Raw genomic sequence first — 20,158 nt, forward strand, 5'->3', positions numbered from 1 at the left:
TAACATATTATAGACCAAGGGGGTCAAACTCTATTTCATTGAGAGAGGCATCAAGGTTATGTTTCACCTCGGGGTGGAGGAGCTGGCTGGGTGTGACCAGAGTAGGCATGGCTGGCTTGACATCATTCCTGTCGGGGACACCTGTGGAGGCCCAAGCACTCTGCCAGCGAAAACAGGTTTCTGAGCTCCATTTTCGGCTGCCATGGCCTTCTGAAACCTCTGCCAGTACAACACCGTTTTCACTGGCAGAGGGTTGCAGGAGGCTGTGGCAGGCCAAAACAGAGCTTGGGAGCACATTTTTGCTGGTGGAAGCACCACTAGCTAGTCTGTTTCAAGGGTGGCCCTGCAGGCCAGATCTAAAAACCCTCCGGGCTGGATTCAGTCCCCGGGCATTGAGTTTGACACCCATGCTATAGACACTCAGTCTACTTGGTTATTCGGTACATTTTAGGGCTACCAGAGCTTTACCCTGCCAAAAGCTTTACCATTAACAGCAGCAATGAAATGCTTCTTTCTTTATTAATGTCTAAAGAAGCCCAAATATGGTAATCCTAGAGTTATATAAACCTAAAAATGGGTTGAGTAACCATGAGAGCTGGGTGAACAGAGCAACTTTGCATTACAAATATGAATCAATGTGATGCTTTGTTGTGCTCTGGGGAGTAAAATTTTGGGAGATTAGCTTCTGAGGCTCTGAGAGCTCAAAATGACTTTAGTGGCAAACAATGATCCTTTGAAACAGGACACATTTCACAGAAGTTGGGAGAAACTGTTTCCTTGGAGAGTATATATATATTTAAAATAAAAATAAAAACTACATTGACCTTTGAGGCAGGATTTGCCTGCCTCCCTCAAAATGGCAGGATAAAAAAAGGTGGAATAATATATAAATAAATAAAGCCAAAACCTGAAAGTCTACAGAAAAACTAAGATAGGTTTGGAAAATGATAAATTAAATCATTCATTAGTTGCTCATATGATTGCTTATCACCAGAGGTGTGTTGCTCCTGGTTCGGCCCAGTTCAGACGAACCAGTAGTGAAATTCAGGTCTGGGTCACAGAACCAGCAGCGACCCAGGCCTGCTACGCCCCCAAACCAATTCCCTTGCCGCCACTGGGCCACCACCATTTTGGTTGTTAATGACTGCGCATGTGCAGTTCACTGTACATTGTTCTGCGCATGCGCAAAAAAATTTACATTGAACACACGTGAGTGAAGCGAGCGAGCGTGCACATTGTGTGTGCATTGCGAACCGGTACTAAAACTTGAAGCAACCCACCCCTGCTTATCACATTCAGAGTTGCAGTTTTCTGGCACTCTGAGGAGGGTTGAAAGAGCTTACTCTAGGTTTTTCTGGAACCACCTGAAGTCCTGAAGCTTGTACACCTCTGCTCTATATAAACCCAAACATTTTACAAATCAAAGTCCTCTTGCACTTGATGTGGGGGTCATTGCAGTGGTCTCTGGCCACTTTGCAATTATTAAAGATATGCTCTGTTCAGGTACTCTTTTGATGTAAATAACTTCAGGGGGAGAGTATGTGATCCCTGACATTACTCTGGGATCCCTTGTTTGGTCAAGCAGCCCATGCAGTCCATAAGTTGGGAGCCTGTTTGTAACAAAAAGCTAAACTTCTGTAACTTCCCATAATTGTGAGACCTGATTTGGAAGGAGCCGTTTAAGGTCATGGAATCTCACACCATGCTCAGTGCAGGAATTCCTGAGTTTCTTCCTTATTATTTAGCCTAACACTTTGGTAACTACTTTTCCCACAAATGCACCATTCTTTTGAAGAAAAAAACCACTTACTATTGTGAAAATAAGATGCAAGCAATGTTTTATTATTAGCAAACACTCCAGCCTCTTGTTTTGGATAAACCTCTGCTTCCCTTGCCTCTTGTTCTCGTTCTGCAGCCTCTCTCGAGTTTGTGCTGCCTTGATGCTTCAGTGGTCAGAATCCCCAACTAGCATGACAGTCTCAGTGCATGAGAAGCTCATGTTCCATGATTGCTTTTCATATTCCTTCTTCTCAACCATCTCCCTGCTATGCGATGGGAATGGACCCTCATCCCCACCCAATATTCTTATCAATCTTTTTTCTGTGTCATTAATGGGACTAAATTGCAGAATGATTTTCTGATGGAAAGGCTAAAGAAGATCATCACCTTCCCTGCTGAATTTCTCTCTGTAAGACTCCATTCAAGGCTGGATGACCCAAAGGTGCTTTTTCAAGAGGCAACTGGACTTTTTGGTTTTTCTTTGAAGATGTTTCGCTTCTCATCCAAGAAGGACCTTTGGGACAACCATGACCTGGATGACTGAGGATCTCTGTAGACATTCAAGACTGGAGTTAAAGGAACCCTGGGAGAGTAACATTCAGATACTCGATTATAAAATAAGGACTTGTGCAAACAGTATCTTCGCTACTTTCCACTTAATGAGAACTCTTCCACAGACTGAATTGGAAAAGAGTATCCTACTCATGCAAAGACCTTCATGCTTGGCAGTAGCATATATCCAAGTCCAATTTTTTAAATTCCTTGCTGTTTGGTATTTCATGAGTTCCAGAAATTGCTATTTTTCAAAAGAAGAGTACTATGCTAGCACTATAATTTATACACATTAATGCTACTAATACTTTTTCCCAGAACAACAGTCCTATGACAGAATTGCTTTCTTTTTTTCCCATCATTGAGGCTGGAAAGACTTTTGCTTGCGTCTTCTGAAGCACCAAAGGCCATGGCTCTGAGTCAAACATGGTTATTTTAATATGTAAGGCAAAATAATTCCACTAGCACCTCCCCCACCTCCACTCCAGGCAGTATAATAATAATATTTACTAGGCAAGATGATGCTACCAAATTGACTGCCTGAGGCAGCTACTTCATTCTACTTAATGGTCAGTCCAGCTTCTAAATGTATCTGATGAAAGCTGTATTGAATAAGCTTACCATCTGCTCAGAAATATAATCCAAGTTTTTCTGAGCCTGGAACACACAAGACCTCCACGATACATGAATAACTAAGAACAGGTATTCATGTTCCATTGACCACAATAGGGAAATAGATTTTGCAAACCAATAGTGTGATCTTTAACATGGTTACTGGAATGGGAATCTGATAGAAGCACTGCAAATAAGTATTTGCTTCTTTTATTTGTTTGTTTAAATAACTTACCGTATGTGTCTGCTCTTCTCATAGCAGTGACTCTGCCTAGGATGTATGTATGCTTAGGAATGTTCTTGTTGGAAGTCTGTTGAAATAAATGGACTTTGTTTTTAAGAGTAAACAAAACATAAGATTGGAGATATGAGTTAATGCCAGTATACTTACTTCATAAACATGTTAGATAAATGATTCCTGTGCCAAGCTGTTAATTGTCTTCTGAGACCTATCCTGTGCTGTTTACTCCTCTTACTGGATTCATTCACGGACACTGGTATCAGCTTAGATATAGATTTGCTGGCATCATAATGGCTTCCATTGAAGTTCCTTCCTTAGGTAATTGCTTCAAGCCAACCTTGCCATGGATAGGTCCCAGAAGACAATGAACAATAGGCTTGGGATAGAACAAATGTTATCATGAAGGAAAGAAAGGCAACCATCTGTTGCTGAGTGAAACCATCGTCTTCTGCAAATTTAACAGGATAGACACATTGGGATGAATCAAGTGAACCTTCTACAGAAGGCAGCATCTGGAAAAAGGCCTCATTTCTGTAAGATGCGATCGATAAGTCCACTCATTTGAACAACTTCTAGAGTACATGAAGAATGTTTTTGGCTGGGAAATCATATCATACCATTCCTGACTCAGACTTTCCTTTCCTAAATTCTTCACTCCAGAATTCCCTCTAGGATAAGTTCTATATCATTGCACCTTCTAACTGGGTGAGATATGCATTCTTTGAGATAAACTAACTATAGCTTTAGAATTCTAATCTACCAAGAGTTTGGCAATAATAACTACAATTAGAAATTTCTGGAGGACACAACATTGGAGAAGACTGGGATCAGTGGTGGGTTCCTACCAGTTTGGACTGGTTCCGCCAAACCGGTAGTAACTTGGGGGCCTGGGTTGCTGGAACCGGCAGCGACTCAGGCCTTCCAAGCCCCCGAACCGGTTCTCCCAGCACTGTCATAAGTGCTGCCATCTTATTTTTTGCTTCTGCGCATGCTCAGAGCAATTTTAGTTGTGCTACACATGCATGCACAGTGCACATGAAGCGCACATGCTAGGTTGGCAGAAGCTGGGACAAGTAACGGGAGCTCACTCTGTTACACAGCGCTAGGAATTCGAACCGCCAAACTGCCAACCTTTCTTAGCGACAAGTTCAGTGCTTTAGCCACTGAGCCACTGCTCAGTGGATTCTTAATCTCAATGGGTTCTTAATCTCAATGGGTTCTTAATCTGCCCCAAATCTTAAATGCATACGTGCAGACAAAAATGATGGAGGTTTTTTGGTAGGGAAACCAACTTTGAGGGAAAGAAATAGAAATGCAAAATCTATACTGTTAGGCTACGTATGAGTCCCGAGATATGCTTTTTCTACCCTTTCCTTGGGTCTTCAGGCCTGAAATAAATGCCCAAAGGATTGCATTGTGTAATTCTTTTTGGCCACAGCATTTCCACTGTTTCTAATGGAGACCCACCATATCATAGAACTATGCAGTTAGAAAACCTTGCAAGGTAGAATAGGAGCCATGTAGCACATACCCCTCCTTTGTGCAATGTCTGTTAAAGCATTTAGAACAGATGAAGTTCTTTCTAGTATCTAAGCAATTATTAATAATGTTCATAGTGAGATTTGCATTATTAAAGCTGAACTTTTGAAGTACTTCTACATTGCATTATACACATTCACATACATACATACATGCATACATACACACACACATACACATTTTATAAACTGTATTTAAAGACTTCTCTCTTCCAGTGGATTTTTTTATAGCCTCCATCCCTATATTTCTAGAAAAAGTGCCAATTGATCTGGACAGTGTCAATTGATGTGTAAAAGTTCTGGCCACACAGTCAATAGGGAAACTAAATTTGTGCCTTATGGCTTGGCTATTCTATCCATTTCAGATTTTTCCCTCCAGTTCCTTGTTTTTGTAAATGCCATAAGTGTGGTTCATTTAGAATTTTTAATACTGCAAATTCAGACTAAAATTTGTACTTTCAATGCAAATTTCTCAAACTATTTAGCTTTATATAAACAATTTTTTAAAAAGCTTTCCCCCCCTGAATGTACATTTTAAAAATTGGTAATGAACTACACTGACAATTTTAAAGAAATTTGGGATGATTGGGAAAAAAATATTTTGTGTATCAGTTTTTTTAAAAAGGAAACTAAATAAGCATTCAAGAGAGAACTAAACATATTTCTTCCATCCTTCCTACAATTTGAAGAAAATTATAATCCTGTAGGGATCTGTGTTATTACCGGTAATCATCTTACTACCAGGCAAATATTTGGCAAAGATGATTTGATTGAGCTAACATCAGAAAACCTGATTTGCATAATTGTAATCTATAAAAATGCTTCTGAAGATGTGTTCCGCTGAACTGATAGGCTGATTTAAAAAAAAACTATTTTGTATGGTCAATATTAATGCACCTGTATTTTAAATTGTCTTTCTCAGTTGTTAAATTAGTTGTAAATAATTTTTAACTGCTGTTTCAAATACATCTTTTGGCATTTTGAGTGTAGGCATATTTTCTCGGCAGGGCTTTGGCCTAAAATGTGGCATAGATATATTGTTTGAAAAAGATAACAAATGTGTAACAAATGGACACAATTATTGATTATCTACTCTGCTGTTGATATGATAGACTGGGCATAACTGAAAACCTGTAGTTTTGGGGAAAATGAGTACATTACATAATTGTATAATTAGTAATTAAGAAGTAAAATTGCTAATTCAGAATCTCTACTACATTCAATTTGGAAGTGGAATTGAAACTTGGCAGTGTCTGAATTCCTGGATTTTTTATTCAAAGCCTTGGCTTAATGGTACCAGTGTAAAAAACACTTCTAGCAAACAATTACAAATGTTCCTACGGTGGCAGCAGAGTTCTGATCCATCCTCATTTAGTAGCTAAGAGAGGAACCTGCTCTTGATGTTCTTCCATCCGTTTGGATGAATGCATTGCTTGCATTCAACCACTTGAAAAGATGGAAAGAAGCAAGCCTTTTGCTTTATTTACTAAGGATGGAATAACTTTAGAGCCAATTCAGAGTAGCAATTAAGAATGCTGGACTTTTATTTTCAAATCTCTCCTCAGCAGAGGAAGTGTGACCTCCTGTCAGTTGTAATCCCAGGGTTGCTGTAAGGATTGTTGCCATAAATGCTCTCAAGGTTACTGTGAGGATAGCAAGCATGGAAATAATACTGGTCTTTTTGGTTTGGTAAGGTAGGAAGGTAGGAAACGTTTGGCTGGTAGGAAGTTAATTGAGTTAGCAGTAAAAGAAACTGTAGTTTTAAATGATTGCTGTGCCACAAAATTCTCTGCATTAGTTTCCTACCTAAAAATAAGGTAAAAGTAAAGGTTCCCCACAAACATATCTGCTAGTCATTCCCGACTCTAGGGGGCAGTGCTCATCTCCATTTCAAAGCCAAAGAGCCAGCACTTGTCCAAAGACGTTTCCATGGTCATGTGGCCGGGCATGACTAAATGCCAAAAGCGCATGGAACGCTGTTACCTTGCCACCAAAGGTGTTTCCTATTTTTCTACTTGCATTTTTACATGCTTTCAAACTGCTAGCTTGGCAGAAGCTGACACAAGTAACAGGAGCTCACTCCGTTATGCGGCACTAGGGATTCGAGCTGCCAAACTGCCGACCTTTGTGATCTTAGCCACTGAGCCACCACATCCCTAGTTTCCTACCAATCTTCATCAAATGTAGATCAGTGTTTTTCAATTTTTTTCAACCTTGGCAACTTTAAGATGGGTGGGCTTCAATTCTCAGAACTCCACAGCCAGAATGGACATCAACTCCTTTTGCATGCTGGGAAATACTGGTCTAGATAGCATAAAAAACCTGTTTAATATTAGAAGGAAGCTGTTGAGGAACTGCAAGGCAGAAATGCATAACACTGGTTTAAATGTCAGATTAAAACTACAGACTGATTCTTTGGGAGAGGGGGAAATCTTGTAATAGTGGAAATATTTCCCTGTGGGAGAAGGGTTGGGACGATTTTTCTCCTTGGAGTTCTTAAATTGTAAGAGAAACTTATTTCCCCTTACCTAAAACCCACCAGTAAGTTGGATTACAAAGCTGGTCATGTCCTATGGGCAAGATGACTGTGATGTCATTGATTTTGTAGTCCAATTCATTTAGGGGCATTCAGTAAAGAAGATTGGAATAGATTGACCACTGATAAACCTTTGTTAGTCTGTTTCTGGCTTCTAGACTTAGCACAGCAAGATGATAGTTAATAGAAACAACAATATAATAATGGTAGAAATTATGCCTAGGGCTTTATAGCAATTGCAGGAAGCCTTTTGGTGGCTGGGAAGATAGACTTTGGGGGGAGGGGGAATCAAAACATAAATGCAAGAGAGACTAGTGGTGGCATACTATGTCTACAAGTAAAATAAGTGTGCTAAGTTGTTTTGTGTATTGTTTTAGTCAAAATGTCTGCCAAACCTCTGTTATAAAAAGATCCAATTCAGAAAACCACACAAAGAAACTTGGGGTTGTATATTATAAAACTTAATTATGGTAGAATGAAGTTATAAGCAAATTATATCATTGATCTACATAAATTATAGATTTTAAAGAAAGTAATGTGAAAAAGAGGTAGCATTATCAAGGGTTCTGGGTTAAGCAACAGCAACATGCTATAATTCCATATTGTGGACAGTGATGACACTGGAATTGTTAATATCAGGTCTGAGGCTATATTGAGGTAATGTTTACAATATTGTGCCTTACAGAGGGGTTGAAACAGCAATTTCTAAAATCTCGACCTAGTATGGTCAAATATGGGACATGTAGCACACCTTGTTGAATCTTGCCAGGTCTCAAAAACTGAAGAGGGTGCTTGGGTGAGAGGCCATCAAGAAAGCCCATAGATGTGACTAGATTGGGGTTAGTTAAATAAAATATCTCAAAGTGGCAATGACAAATATGTCTTTTACTGATACCAAGGAAAATTACATGGAGTTGAGTGCAACTGAAGGGAGATTTTAACTTTTTAATCCCAAGAGATGGTTTCAAATTGAAAGGATTCATTGGAGTAGAAATGTTCAAGGAAAGAATGAAAGTAAGGGGTGAGAAAACAGATAGGTAATTGACTGATATCCTGAATTATCAACTATTACTTGCAATATGAGTATCAAAAGAGATCCCAAATTTGTCCTCTTAACAAATCCAATTCAGGGTCTTGGAACAGGAAGCATCTTTGCATGTTTATGAGAGAAAACATATTAACATTAATACAAGGAGGCTGAGCATGTAGGAAACATCCTTCCCAAGACTGAGAGGATCTTCAAAAAGCTGAAATAATCACTGAAGAAATGTTTTCAGTAAGAGTAAGAAGGAAAGCTGCCTTACAGAGATTAAATTAAAAGACACCAGGAAAAGGTCATAATCAGAGCAAATTAAGTTTATGATCCATGCCAGGAATACTATTCCCTTTTTTTCTTAGGCTCATCTGAGTTCCTTGTGATTCAATGCTCTTATTTAAATTATTTTCTCTCTTCTCTCTCTCTCTCCACCCCACCCTTAATCTTTATAGGCCTTTGCACTGAAGCCAAGTGAAGAACCTTATGATTGCACTATACAGAACTCAAGTCAGATAAGACTTCAGAGGGGAAAAATACCCGAGCGTCAGACAGCTCCTGCTTTTTTTGGAAGACTCGTCCATCAATTTCTCCCCAAATTTACACCACAGAAGCACCTTCTGGCTACACACACTGAAACAAGCATCGATAGCTGTGCTTCCATTTTTCTTTCAAAGTCCATATTAGAAATCCTTTTCCCACCATGTTCCAGCGTTTCACCAGCCTCTTCTTCAGTGATAGCAGCGCAGTTGAAGTCGTTGAGGAACCTAAGCCTTTTGTTTCTAAAGAGGAAGAAGAAGATGGATGGCTTATTATTGATCTGCCAGGTGAGAAACATTGGAGGATATGATTGGATTTTCACATTACCGTTCTCAAATTGCAGAGTGGAAGGAGTGTGTCTAAATTGCATTTTCAAAAAATGATATAGAGGGCAAAAAGAAACAAGGAGATATTGGAACAAAAATAAAGTTAGGCAGTTATTCTTAAATTTATACACGGGTAGTGCTTGATCACTGGTCTTATTAGCCATCTACAAGAGCTTTTGTCCCATACGCATGTCTGAAATCTGACAAGAATCCAAATAATCTATTTACAATTACATGTTTAGCTTAAAATTCTATGTGTTTCTCAGACTAGTTTTTCAGGCCAGTTTTTCAGGCCAGCCAGACTTCTGCCTTGCTGTTGAATGGAAATTATATGACTCAACTGTTTCCAGTGGCATCATTTGCTTGCAAATTAACTGAAGAAGCCTAGTCAACAATGTTCTCCATAGCTTTGCTTTTAACTTGTTTCTCCTTATAAATCCTCTTTAGTTTATTAAGTTACATTTTAGTATCTTGACATGAAACTAAATTATTATACTTCCCTTTTTATTTTTGCCAATATACTGGAGTATGCTATAAAACAGGTTTCAGGTTAAAAGTACTGTTGTTTCCTTAAGAACATGCTTGCATTTGATCTGTGACTTGGGCTTTATGTGCCTCATGCTATAGGAGCCTTTAGCACTTCTGAACAGAAACTGGAGCATTAAGCAATGAGTGCTACACTCATGAATAAGGCATGGAGAATTAGCAGATGCAACGTACTCTCCCACTGAATGGTTGAGAAAATGGGGCAAGGCAGCATACAATCTTGTTGCTCAATACTCCTTCCCAATGTTCAACTGTGAAAAAAAGAGATGCATGAATTTAAACTTCCACAATATAGTTCAAATGACAATGCCTCAAAATTGTTTAGGTGAACTGTGGGAAACAGTTGAGAAACAGGAAAGAGGAAGCCATACAATACGGCTCAGGGCCCCCGCTCTTGCCTTAGCCCAGTTATTTCTTGAAAAAGACAGGGAGAGTCAACCCAGTGTCTTTCAATTTTTTTAAAAAAAAACCACAATTCCCCTCAATACCACCATCTGATCATGCAATGAGCATTTGTAGTAGTTGTTATCCAAAACATTTCGGAGGGCACCGCATAACCTCTCCCTAGAGAAGGACAGGAAGCACAAAAAAACCTGCATGCATTGAATGGCAGGGATGGAAGCCAAGTGAACTACCAGTAGAGGATCAGGATAATCTGTTCATTAACTGACAGTTTCTGACTAAGGGAAAACGTAGAGTTGCCTTTTTTTCATGAGAGACACAGGTCTTACACACATGGCATTATGAGAGAAAGACATCTGGAGGAAAGTGTATAGTTCCTTGCCTTGATTGTTTCCTGACCTGTGGCCTTCCAGAATTTGTAGCTGGAATTATAAATTCCAGTAGGCTTAGACAAAATGGCCAATGTTAGGGAATGCTGACAGTTGCAATTTAGCAACACCTCAAGGCCCACAGATTTTCCATCTTTTTAATTCCTACACATTGCAGTATGTGAACTAACCCAGCCAACATTGGTGAGACTGATGGATGTTTCATAAAAATTTCCTAAAGCAAATAATAATAACAGTACATAAAAGTAAATATTTCCCTTGTCCAGTCATTTTCAACTTTAGGGGGCGATGCTTATCTCTGTTTCCAGCTGAGGGAGTCAGCATTGTCCAAAAACATTTCTGTGGTTATGTGGCCAGCATGACTATATGCCAAAGTGCACGGAACGCTGTTATCTTCCCATTGAGGTGGAACCTATTTATCTACTCACATTTGCATGCTTTCAAACTGCTTGGTGGGTTGGAGCTGGGGCAGGTAACGGAAGCTCATCCCATCATGCAGCGCTCAGGTCTTGAACTCAGGCTGTCAGCTTTCCAACTGACAAGCTTAGTGTCTTTAACCACTGAGCCATCACCCCCACCCCCATTACAAAACATAATTATTAAATTTATATGCCATCCAGTTATATAATCTAGTGTTTCTTTCATTTCTATATTCCTAAGCAACATAGTCATTGTATATAGCTATGGGGTATTGGAATTAAAACTGATTCGGTCTGAAGGGCATCAATTGGAGAAGGTTGGTTTAAATCAAAATAATCATTATATGTAATGATTATATAGAAATAGCCATAGTCTGTATACATCTTAATTAAAATGCAATATTGGTTGCTGGGGGCAGGGGACAATAACAAAAACCTAAACACGTTCCTCTGGATAATCAGGGATATAATTATGATCACCTTCTTCCTGGTACCAAAATTGCACAAGGCTTATTTAAGACATCAGCAAAGTATCCGCCTTCAAATCCATCAGCTGTGATGAGCAGTCCAATGATGTAAACATTATTTTTCTGCAACAGAGGGAGGATGTCATCTGCTTAAGCACCAAGCTAATAGATAGGTTTCTTTGTTTTTTGCAAATAAATTGGATTATCATAAGGATTTATAGTTTTCCTTTTTTAATATTATGAGTGGTAGGCTAACCAAGAGAAAACGAGAGAATGAAGAAAAACAATTTTAAACAGAAACCAGAATCTTATTCTATCAGATCTCAGTTCACTTAGCAGAATAAATGGTAATATTTAATTGTAAGATGGTTTGGATTTCTAATTAAATTTAAGGCTGGGTTTCTAATAAACATTACAATAGATCAAGGCCTTTTATTAAAATTCATTTGTTTTAGAAGCAGAAAGTAAGCACCATTTAGTTCAGTAAAGCTTCTTTCCAGAGACAGATTACAAACAATATATTTTGCAAGCTAATAAATAATATGCTACTGTTGTCCTTAGGCAGTCAGGATAATCTCCTGTACTTCAAAATTTGCAGGCACACCTCTGGATTAAGTAATCATAATCTATCGTAAATTCTATGAGATAATTGAATCAGTGCACTGGCACACTGTATGCAACTTCTTGTCTATGAGAATTCTACTTTAAATACTTTGAAAGAGTTTATGCTTGATGTATGAAACACTTTATATTCCTGTATCCAAATACATGCGAATTCAGAATTGCTACTGCTGTTTGAAATGCAAGCCATGATTTCTCCGTATAATTTTAGAAAAAGCTGCAGGGAGTTTTAGTTTTGATCAGAATTCTGACAGTGACCGCATGGGATTCCATGTTTCTCCCAGTTTTAAATGACCTACTGACTGTTACTAATCCTTATAGGGGAATTAGAGAATAGTCTGTAAGTAAGACTGTGTTGGTGTATTTATATAAGTGATCCTAGAATTGTCCATAGAGTTCCAGAAGAAGTGGTGATTTCCCAGATGTTAGCACAGTGAAGACAAGAAGCATGTTTAAGAGTATTAGCTCTATCCTTATTATAAAGTTATATTAAGAGAATTTTACAAGACGGAAAGTATTTCTTCCATACTTTCCTTTCACTCTCTAGAAAACTAGAGAGGGTCCTTTCTGAAATGTTTCCCACACTCTCTCCCTTTTGATACCGGTAACACACCAGTTGTCCAGTTTGCAGCTCTCCCTCCTCCTGTCTCCCAAGGTCTTTCCCACATACCATGACACCAGGGCAGAGATGCCCAGCTTTCAAACCCAGGAACACAGTAGAGGAGGCAGTACTGGGCCTTGAGCCCATTGGAACTGGGCTGTGAAAGTGGTGGGCGAGCGCACGTATGCATCCCCAATTTCACGGGCAGTGGGCAAGTACATGTGTATGCACCCCATTTGCATGAAATATGTGTGTACGTGCCCAGTGCTTGTATAAATGGAGCTGAGCACATACACGTGCTTGCCCATTGCTCACACAGAACCATCTGATTCCCCCTCCCCACCCACCCCATCGGCCAGTCCGCAAAACTGGAAGGTTGGTGAACTCTGCAGTAGAGGGCAGACTCCCCACCACAAGACAAAAACAAAAGTTGATATAATTTCAATTGAAACTTCCATTCAGTGAGGTTAATCTTATTACACCACATGCACTTAGTTCAGTGGTTCTCAACCTGTTGGTCGGGACCCCTTTGGGGGTTGAACAACCCTTTCACAGGGGTCACCTAAGACCATCGGAAAACACATATTTTCAATGGTCTTAGGAACCGAGACACCAATTTTATGGCTGGGGGTCACCACAACATGTGGAACTGTATTAAAGGGGCACAGCATTAGGAAGATTGAGAACCACTGACTTAGTTATTTTCCCTCTTCGTCACAGTAACACATTATATTCCACTGGGACTTTTGGAGTAGTTCTGGAGTTCCTGCTACCCTTTGGAAGAAACAAGTTTCCCTTCCCTATTATGGAGGATAGAATAAGACTTGTTACAGCAGCCAATGCTTTTTTCCTTCTGCAGTTAGAGATGCTTTGAGGCAGGGCAATTCAGAATTAGGACAACAGCACAGGGAAAGAGCTCTGTTGTTTGATCAAAACAAGAGGCCACTTCATTTGTCTTTAGATAATCCTCTCCCCAAAGGTCAGCAGATCTAACCAGAGACTTGGTTTGGAATGCTCACAGTGTCCCAGTAACTAAAGCAAATGTCTCCATGTGTAACCTTAGTGCTGTGCGCCCATAGGCTTGGATAATGATAGGCATACAAAAGTCCCATTTGATTCTAATAGAAGCACTGTGAAAATTAGACTTTTAAAATATTTTATTTTCTGCAATGATCTGAGTTGACAAACACACTTCCAAACCTTATGTTTCAAGCCAACAAATCAAGAAAAAAGGCATTGCAATACAAGTATTCTAATTTAGGTGGCAGAGATTTCTGGAATATCACCTTGGGAATGACTGCAATACAGAAGAAAATGGCAATGTAAAGGCAAATACAATAAAGAACCAATGCTGTGCGCATTGGCTTTGTGCAGAACTATAGTCCGGGACGCAGTCTCAAATCTCTGTCAACCGCAGCTGCCTTTGTGTCCTAAAAATCTACTCCCGAGAGTTCTCCACAAGTAATGTTTACATCAATTCTGACATAGCAACATGCTGCCATGTTTCCATGACATCACCTTTCTTAACAGCCAAACACATTTTCTTCCAGCTCAGCTGTGGCACCGTTCAAATAGCGAAAGGTCTGTTTTGCAGTTTGTGACAATAGACAATCTGGGGGATTAGACGTGGCCTGCTTCCCTGTTTGTGGGAACTCTTGGCTAATTCTGCTCCCACTGCCTGAATTGGGAGCTCTCTAGTACTGTAGACTTTAAGAAGCAACCTTATCAACAAACCTCACCACCATTTTTCAAGTTAGTTTCATGGTGCCTATTTAAAAAAACACACACAACTGTTCACCTTGGTTTTCTCTGCTTATAGAAACTGCCTGTGACAAGCAGCTTCATCTTCCTTCCCAGTCTCTGGGCTAAAATGGGCTAAAATTTGTCTCCCTCTAACCCCCTACCTCCACCCCAATCTCCCATGTAAAGGCTCTGTCCTGAAACATACAACGGTTGACACAATCATTGTTGCAAGCTGGAAGAAAAATTGTTTAGCTGCATAATTAGGGTGCCACCAAGCCAGCTTTCAGTATGAGTTCATATGCAGGAAGGATGACATCTAGACAGGGCATTTTTTCCTTCTACAAAAACTTCAAAGGACATTATGCAGGCGCTGGAAGAGAATCAGGTCATTGCAATGCAAACTTGGTGATGATCCAGCTGGATAGACATTTTAGCATTTGAGGTCTACATGCTAAATAGGAATGTGTAATACTTTACATTTAATCCAAAGAGGTGTTTTGAAGCATGTGCCGTACAAAAACAGCACCTGATGCAACTCTTAACAATCCCATTTCCCTCCCTGAAAATGGAAAAGTTAAGTAAAGCCAGTGGGGCTACTATGTGAGCTTGAGAAAGGACAAAACTGCTTCCAAGAGTTGCAAATAAGTGAGAATTATATGACAAATTTTAGTGCAATATTTGTTTGAATTATGCAGCTGTTGTCTCTCTAAAAATGTATAGGATTATTGCTTTAATTTTTTTTAAAAAAATCTCTCTTCTAGTATGTGATGATTGGGTCAATTTTAGTAGGATAAGATAGAAGGTTATTTTTATTGAGGAAGGGACTTTAAAAAATCCTTGTCTGCTGGAGATGCCACCCATCTAATTATAAATTATCCTCCCTGCTCCCAAATGTCCTTATGGAGTCATTTTTGCAAAAAATAAAGTCCTGCTGTAATCTCCTTGAATATTAGAACAGTACACATGTAAAGACATTAGCGTCTGTAGTTCATCAGCAATTGATTTTTACTCTTTTTGAGAGATTTAGGCAATCTTATTATTGGCAAATATTCTTCTCACTCTTGTCTGTTTGGTTATTTAATAACCCAGTAGCACAACCCACTGCCTTATTTGGTTCAGGAGATTTATTTTCCTCCTTTACATGATAATTATTGGGATATTTTCACAGGCAACTGATGTAGACCTATTTTATGGCCACAAATAAAATGGCACACACAGAGAGATTTATACCAACTGGAACACCTGAAAATGTGGCAAAAAATGTCAGAAAGCACACCACAAGTGACACACAGCTGCAATCTCAAGTGATGCTTAGTATTGGCATCACAGGATAGTGAAATATCTTGGGGCAGTCCTAAGCCATCAGGAAAGACTTCAGGATGAGACACACCAATGCCTTTGGGGTATCTTTTTCACTAATAATGCCCCTCCTTTCTCTTCTCCTTCCTTCCCTTCTCCCTTCTCCTCCTCCCTCTTCCCATCCATTGAATTTATTGAATGTGTGCACTGTTTTCCTTCCTGTACGCACCCTGCACTGCCATGCATTCCTGTTGAATGGCTTTGCACTATGATGTTTCTTTTGAATTTTGTTTCTGTCATTGTTGCTGCTGTTCTGGCTGTCCCCATTTTGTGTGGTCGATGATTGCTGCCATCTCTTATTAGATAGTTTGGCTTCAAGTCTTGGCACTGAGCAGTGGGTAGGTGAGAAGGATTCTGTTTGCGCTTCCCGTTGCCGCCATGGGTCCCTTCCACCTACCACGTCTTCACCCCACTCCCTCAGTGACTGTGTCAGCAGGTCCATGCCCTCTCAGCCTGACCCCTGCTTGATGGATGAGAGTTGGTTTGTTACTCCTCCCCCCTGTTTTACTGCAGAAGGTCCTGATCCTGTCAGTATGGAGAGCAGCCCCATGGAGGACCTCTTGATTGAGCATCCCAGCATGTCTGTATATGTCACCACCACCACCAGCATCATTGTGGAAAGAGAGGATCCTGAGGAGAACATCCAGGAGAAGTAAGTTCAGGACAGGGCCTAAAAGTTTCAGACATTTACTAAGAGCCTCCCATGTTCCTCTTCACAAATATCACAGCTCCAAAAAAATATACTACAGCCCAACATTTCCTGAGCTGGTGGGTTCTCAATGTTTTGAGATTATATCTCCCAGCATTGCAAGCAGAATATTATGTATATACATTTAAACTTATATAAAAGTATATCCAGGTAAGTATGTGAGAGGAGCTAAATAGTTAGCAGAGGATTGCACCAACTTGGGAAAACTTCTTCCCCCCTCCCCCTTCTTTAAAGAGTCTATGAAATCTGTGGGACTTACTTTAAAGTACATAGGAGCAGGGTTATATTTTTTGTTGTAAAAAGAATACTTAAGGAATTTCATTTCTGCAAATGCTGCTACATTCTAATTTTACTATCACTTCCTATTTTATTAGGTTGGCTGGCTCTCCCAGTTAAGTGTTTTTTTCTCGCTCCCCCAAATGGATTCTTTGATGTAGCAAAATAAAAATATGCTCAGATATTCTCAACTTTCATAGAGTACCATTCATATTTCTGAGCTCCAGATAGGCCTACAAGTATGACAGGATGTTTCATTCCTCTCTGTGAATAGAATAATATAGACAGGCAAAAAACGCTTACTAATTTTGTTTATATCAGAACTTTTCCCTACTTGCTGCAATGATATAACCCAGAAATTTTGCTACCTATGGAGGACAATGTACATTACAGCAGATACATGCTGAGATATGCCTCCTGCTGCCTGGATGCACAAAGCCATCAGCAGTCCCCATTTACTCTCCTTTGGTTTTCATTGCATAGCTGAACTGCCTGCCTGAACAGATCCATAGTTACATAACTTTACCCCTGAAAAAAGTAGGAGGAAGGGACATTTCATGAGTTGTCTATACCAGGGGTGTCAAACTCAAGGCCCGCAGTCCGGATCGGGCCCATGGGGTGTTTAGATCTGGCCCATGGGGCTGCCCTGGAAACAGTGAAGGTGCCTCTGTCAGTGCCTCTGCCAGTGAAAATGGAGTTCAGGAGGGGGGGGTGTTTTCACTGGGAGAGGGCTGCAGGAGGCCATTGCAGTCAAAAACAGAGCCCAGAAGGGCCACTCATGGACTGCAAGATGTTGAACTGGCCATGCCCACCCTGGTCATGCCCACCCAGGCCCCTGAAATCAAACACCACCCTGATGTGGCCTTCAATGAAATAAAGTTTGACACCCCTGGTCTATATATACAGCTATTGTGCATTTTGTTGTAGTTTGTGGGAGTCGTAGCTCATGTTCCTTACCATATTTATGGATGAGTTGTTTACATTATTTTTTTGTGAATCACTCTTTTGCTATTAAGGGAAAATGATATGGTCTTGGTTCTTCGAAGTAGGTGGTTGCCATATCAAAAGTGCTGCATCCATCTCACCCTGTATGCCTTTTTTTTCTGCAGCGAAATACCTGAAAACTGTTTACAGCGCCGTCCCCAACACCACTCCACTTCTCTTGCTACCAAGGCTGCCATCTTGGAGAAGGTCAATCAAGTGCGTCGGATTCAGAGGGCAAAGCAGTTAGCAGAGAAGCACAAGTTGAGTCAGAAAGTCATGAAGAGGCAGAACCGTGCCAGAGAGTGCCGCCCACAACGGGCCAAACACCAAGGCCACTTTGTCTACCAACCATGCCAGCGCCAGTACAACTACTAAGCTACTTCAGGAAGTCTACACTGTGGGGCATTATCCTTTTAACTTTTAGCTTCACTAGCTCTTCACAATGCTTTTTCCATCCAAGAGGGTTGTCTTCACTCATTTTCTGAAATTAATCGTCCCTCCCTGTGAGACCTTCCTACATTCTCATGAACTTGCAACATTAAATGGTAGATCTTTTGTGGGCTTTTCTTGAGCTTTATTCCCCACCCTGTTTTTAGCAAAAAGTATGTTTTTCTGATCAATGACTTCTGTTTTTGCATTTAATGTCCCATCTCCTACTCTACATCCTATTTCCAGATTTTGATTTGGATCTCATAGTGAATGAAACACAACATGCCTTGCTAACATTAAGAAACAAGACAGCAAGTCAACTTTGAATCTCCAATATATGGTTTTTTTAAGTGTTGGAAAAACATATATGTATCTTGGTTGTTAAGAGAGACCATGTTTCTTGTGTGAGTGTGTTTCTTGGTCCTTAGGTAGCATGAATTCACACACTGGCTATTGTAGCAGTTGCCAGTGTTAGACTAATTTGGTGCTTCCAGTGAATATATCACCTTTATTTTAATTTAAATAAGTTACAGCAGGAATATGGTGCCCTGTCATTTCTTTTCATCCCTTGTTATTGCACTAGAGAGCCTGTGACATCAGTGCCTTTCTTTTTGACATCATGCTCATGACAAAAAAAAACCCTAATAGATTGTGATGTCAAATGGAGATACCAGGTTCCTGTGCAAAATGGAACACACACACACACACACACACACACACACAAAACAAGAAAGAAGCCTAACGGATCCCAAGTTAAAGATTAATGACATGTATTTTAACATACTTCCTTCCATGAAAAATAAATAATTTGTATATTTGTTTCTTTTGCTGAGTTGATATAATGGCTGCTCATAAAATATCAAGGAATATCCTTAATTGCCTTGAGGTTGCAAGGCAATACAATGAATATTTCTGGGAATTTTGCCATTGACTTCAAATGGAATGTAGATAGAACCTGAATTCTCTATTCAGGATGTCACGTGATGCAAAACTGCAACTTTGAGACCCCATGTTGAGTAGATGAAATTAACACTAACAATTTACAAATACTACAGAGGATGTGTGATTATGAAAAGGGCAAAGTGGTATGACAACTTCCTCCTTCTGACTAGTTGCATGGTTATCAAGGAGTTTCTTATGAATTGCTCTATAATTTAATGATCAAGTGTTTAGAAAAAGATGGAACAACCTTTGAGGGCTCAGAGGCACATTTGGAAGCTTTTGGGGCACTTTTAGAAAATGGTGCATCTGGGAATGATGCCCATGATAAATACCCGAATACCCATTTATCGGAAAGCCAACTGGAGAGATTGCTTCCCATTACACATCCTACCTTTCTAGGAAGGTGGGCATTTTTCAGTATTGTAGCTACCCACCAATCCTTATTTCCTAAGGACTTTTAAGGGATGCCCATAAGGCTTAGGGACCTTTTTATTAGAGGCTGATATGTATGTTTTGCAGCATCCCAGCTTCTGATTATTGTTTTAAAATTAAAAATAACTAAATTAAAATCAAATGGAGTGAAGAGCTTGCATAAATAAATTTTAAAAGAAAATGCAAACAAAAAGGTTTACAAGCGTGTAGCTTTTTAAAATATGTTTCCATGAGGCAGATCATGGACACTTCTTGTTAGAGAAATACATGTAGCCTTCATATGGAGCATTTCTAAAGTGTTCTTCCTTTAATCTGGTGCCATTTAGTTGTGTTTAAATCATATGTTCACATATGAACATATGTGGCCAAGGTGGCGCAGTGGTTAAATGCAGCACTGCAGGCTACTGCTAGATCAGCAGGTCAGCGGTTCAAATCTCACCGGCTCAGGGTTGACTCAGCCTTCCATCCTTCCGAGGTGGGTAAAATGAGGACCCAGATTGTTGGGGGCGATATGCTGACTCTCTGTAAACCGCTTAGAGAGGCCTGAAAGGCCTATGAAGCGGTATATAAGTCTACTGCTATGTCCGCAACTAAGGCCCCATACTGGGTGATGGAAGCTAAGGCCCAACATATTTGAAAGAGACCATACATAGGAAAGCCTATACTAAACAGGAAATGCCAG

The 20,158-nt window shown here is 39.9% G+C and overlaps 1 protein-coding gene across 4 annotated transcripts in view; it reads left to right on the forward strand.

Moving 5' to 3' along the window:
* The window catches only part of TP53INP2 (tumor protein p53 inducible nuclear protein 2), a 31,994-nt gene extending 13,074 nt beyond the window's left edge, over nucleotides 1-18,920 (forward strand). For 2 of the 4 annotated variants that reach the window (XM_014053156.2, XM_087720334.1), the window contains 3 exons: nucleotides 8,747-9,118; nucleotides 16,008-16,356; nucleotides 17,799-18,920. In XM_014053156.2, the coding sequence (XP_013908631.2) occupies nucleotides 8,995-9,118; nucleotides 16,008-16,356; nucleotides 17,799-18,048 (723 nt within the window). In that variant the 5' untranslated portion in view covers nucleotides 8,747-8,994 and the 3' untranslated portion in view covers nucleotides 18,049-18,920. The remainder of the gene's footprint in view (nucleotides 1-8,746; nucleotides 9,119-16,007; nucleotides 16,357-17,798) is intronic. The other 2 variants (XM_087720335.1, XM_014053157.2) reach the window with 2 other exon arrangements.
* The last annotated feature ends 1,238 nt before the right edge of the window (nucleotides 18,921-20,158 follow it).

Source organism: Thamnophis sirtalis, unplaced genomic scaffold (genome assembly GCF_051295495.1).
Source record: "Thamnophis sirtalis isolate CommonGarterSnake01/CBP01778 unplaced genomic scaffold, rThaSir2_p1.2 scaffold_7, whole genome shotgun sequence".
In the NCBI taxonomy this organism is placed as follows: domain Eukaryota; kingdom Metazoa; phylum Chordata; class Lepidosauria; order Squamata; family Natricidae; genus Thamnophis; species Thamnophis sirtalis.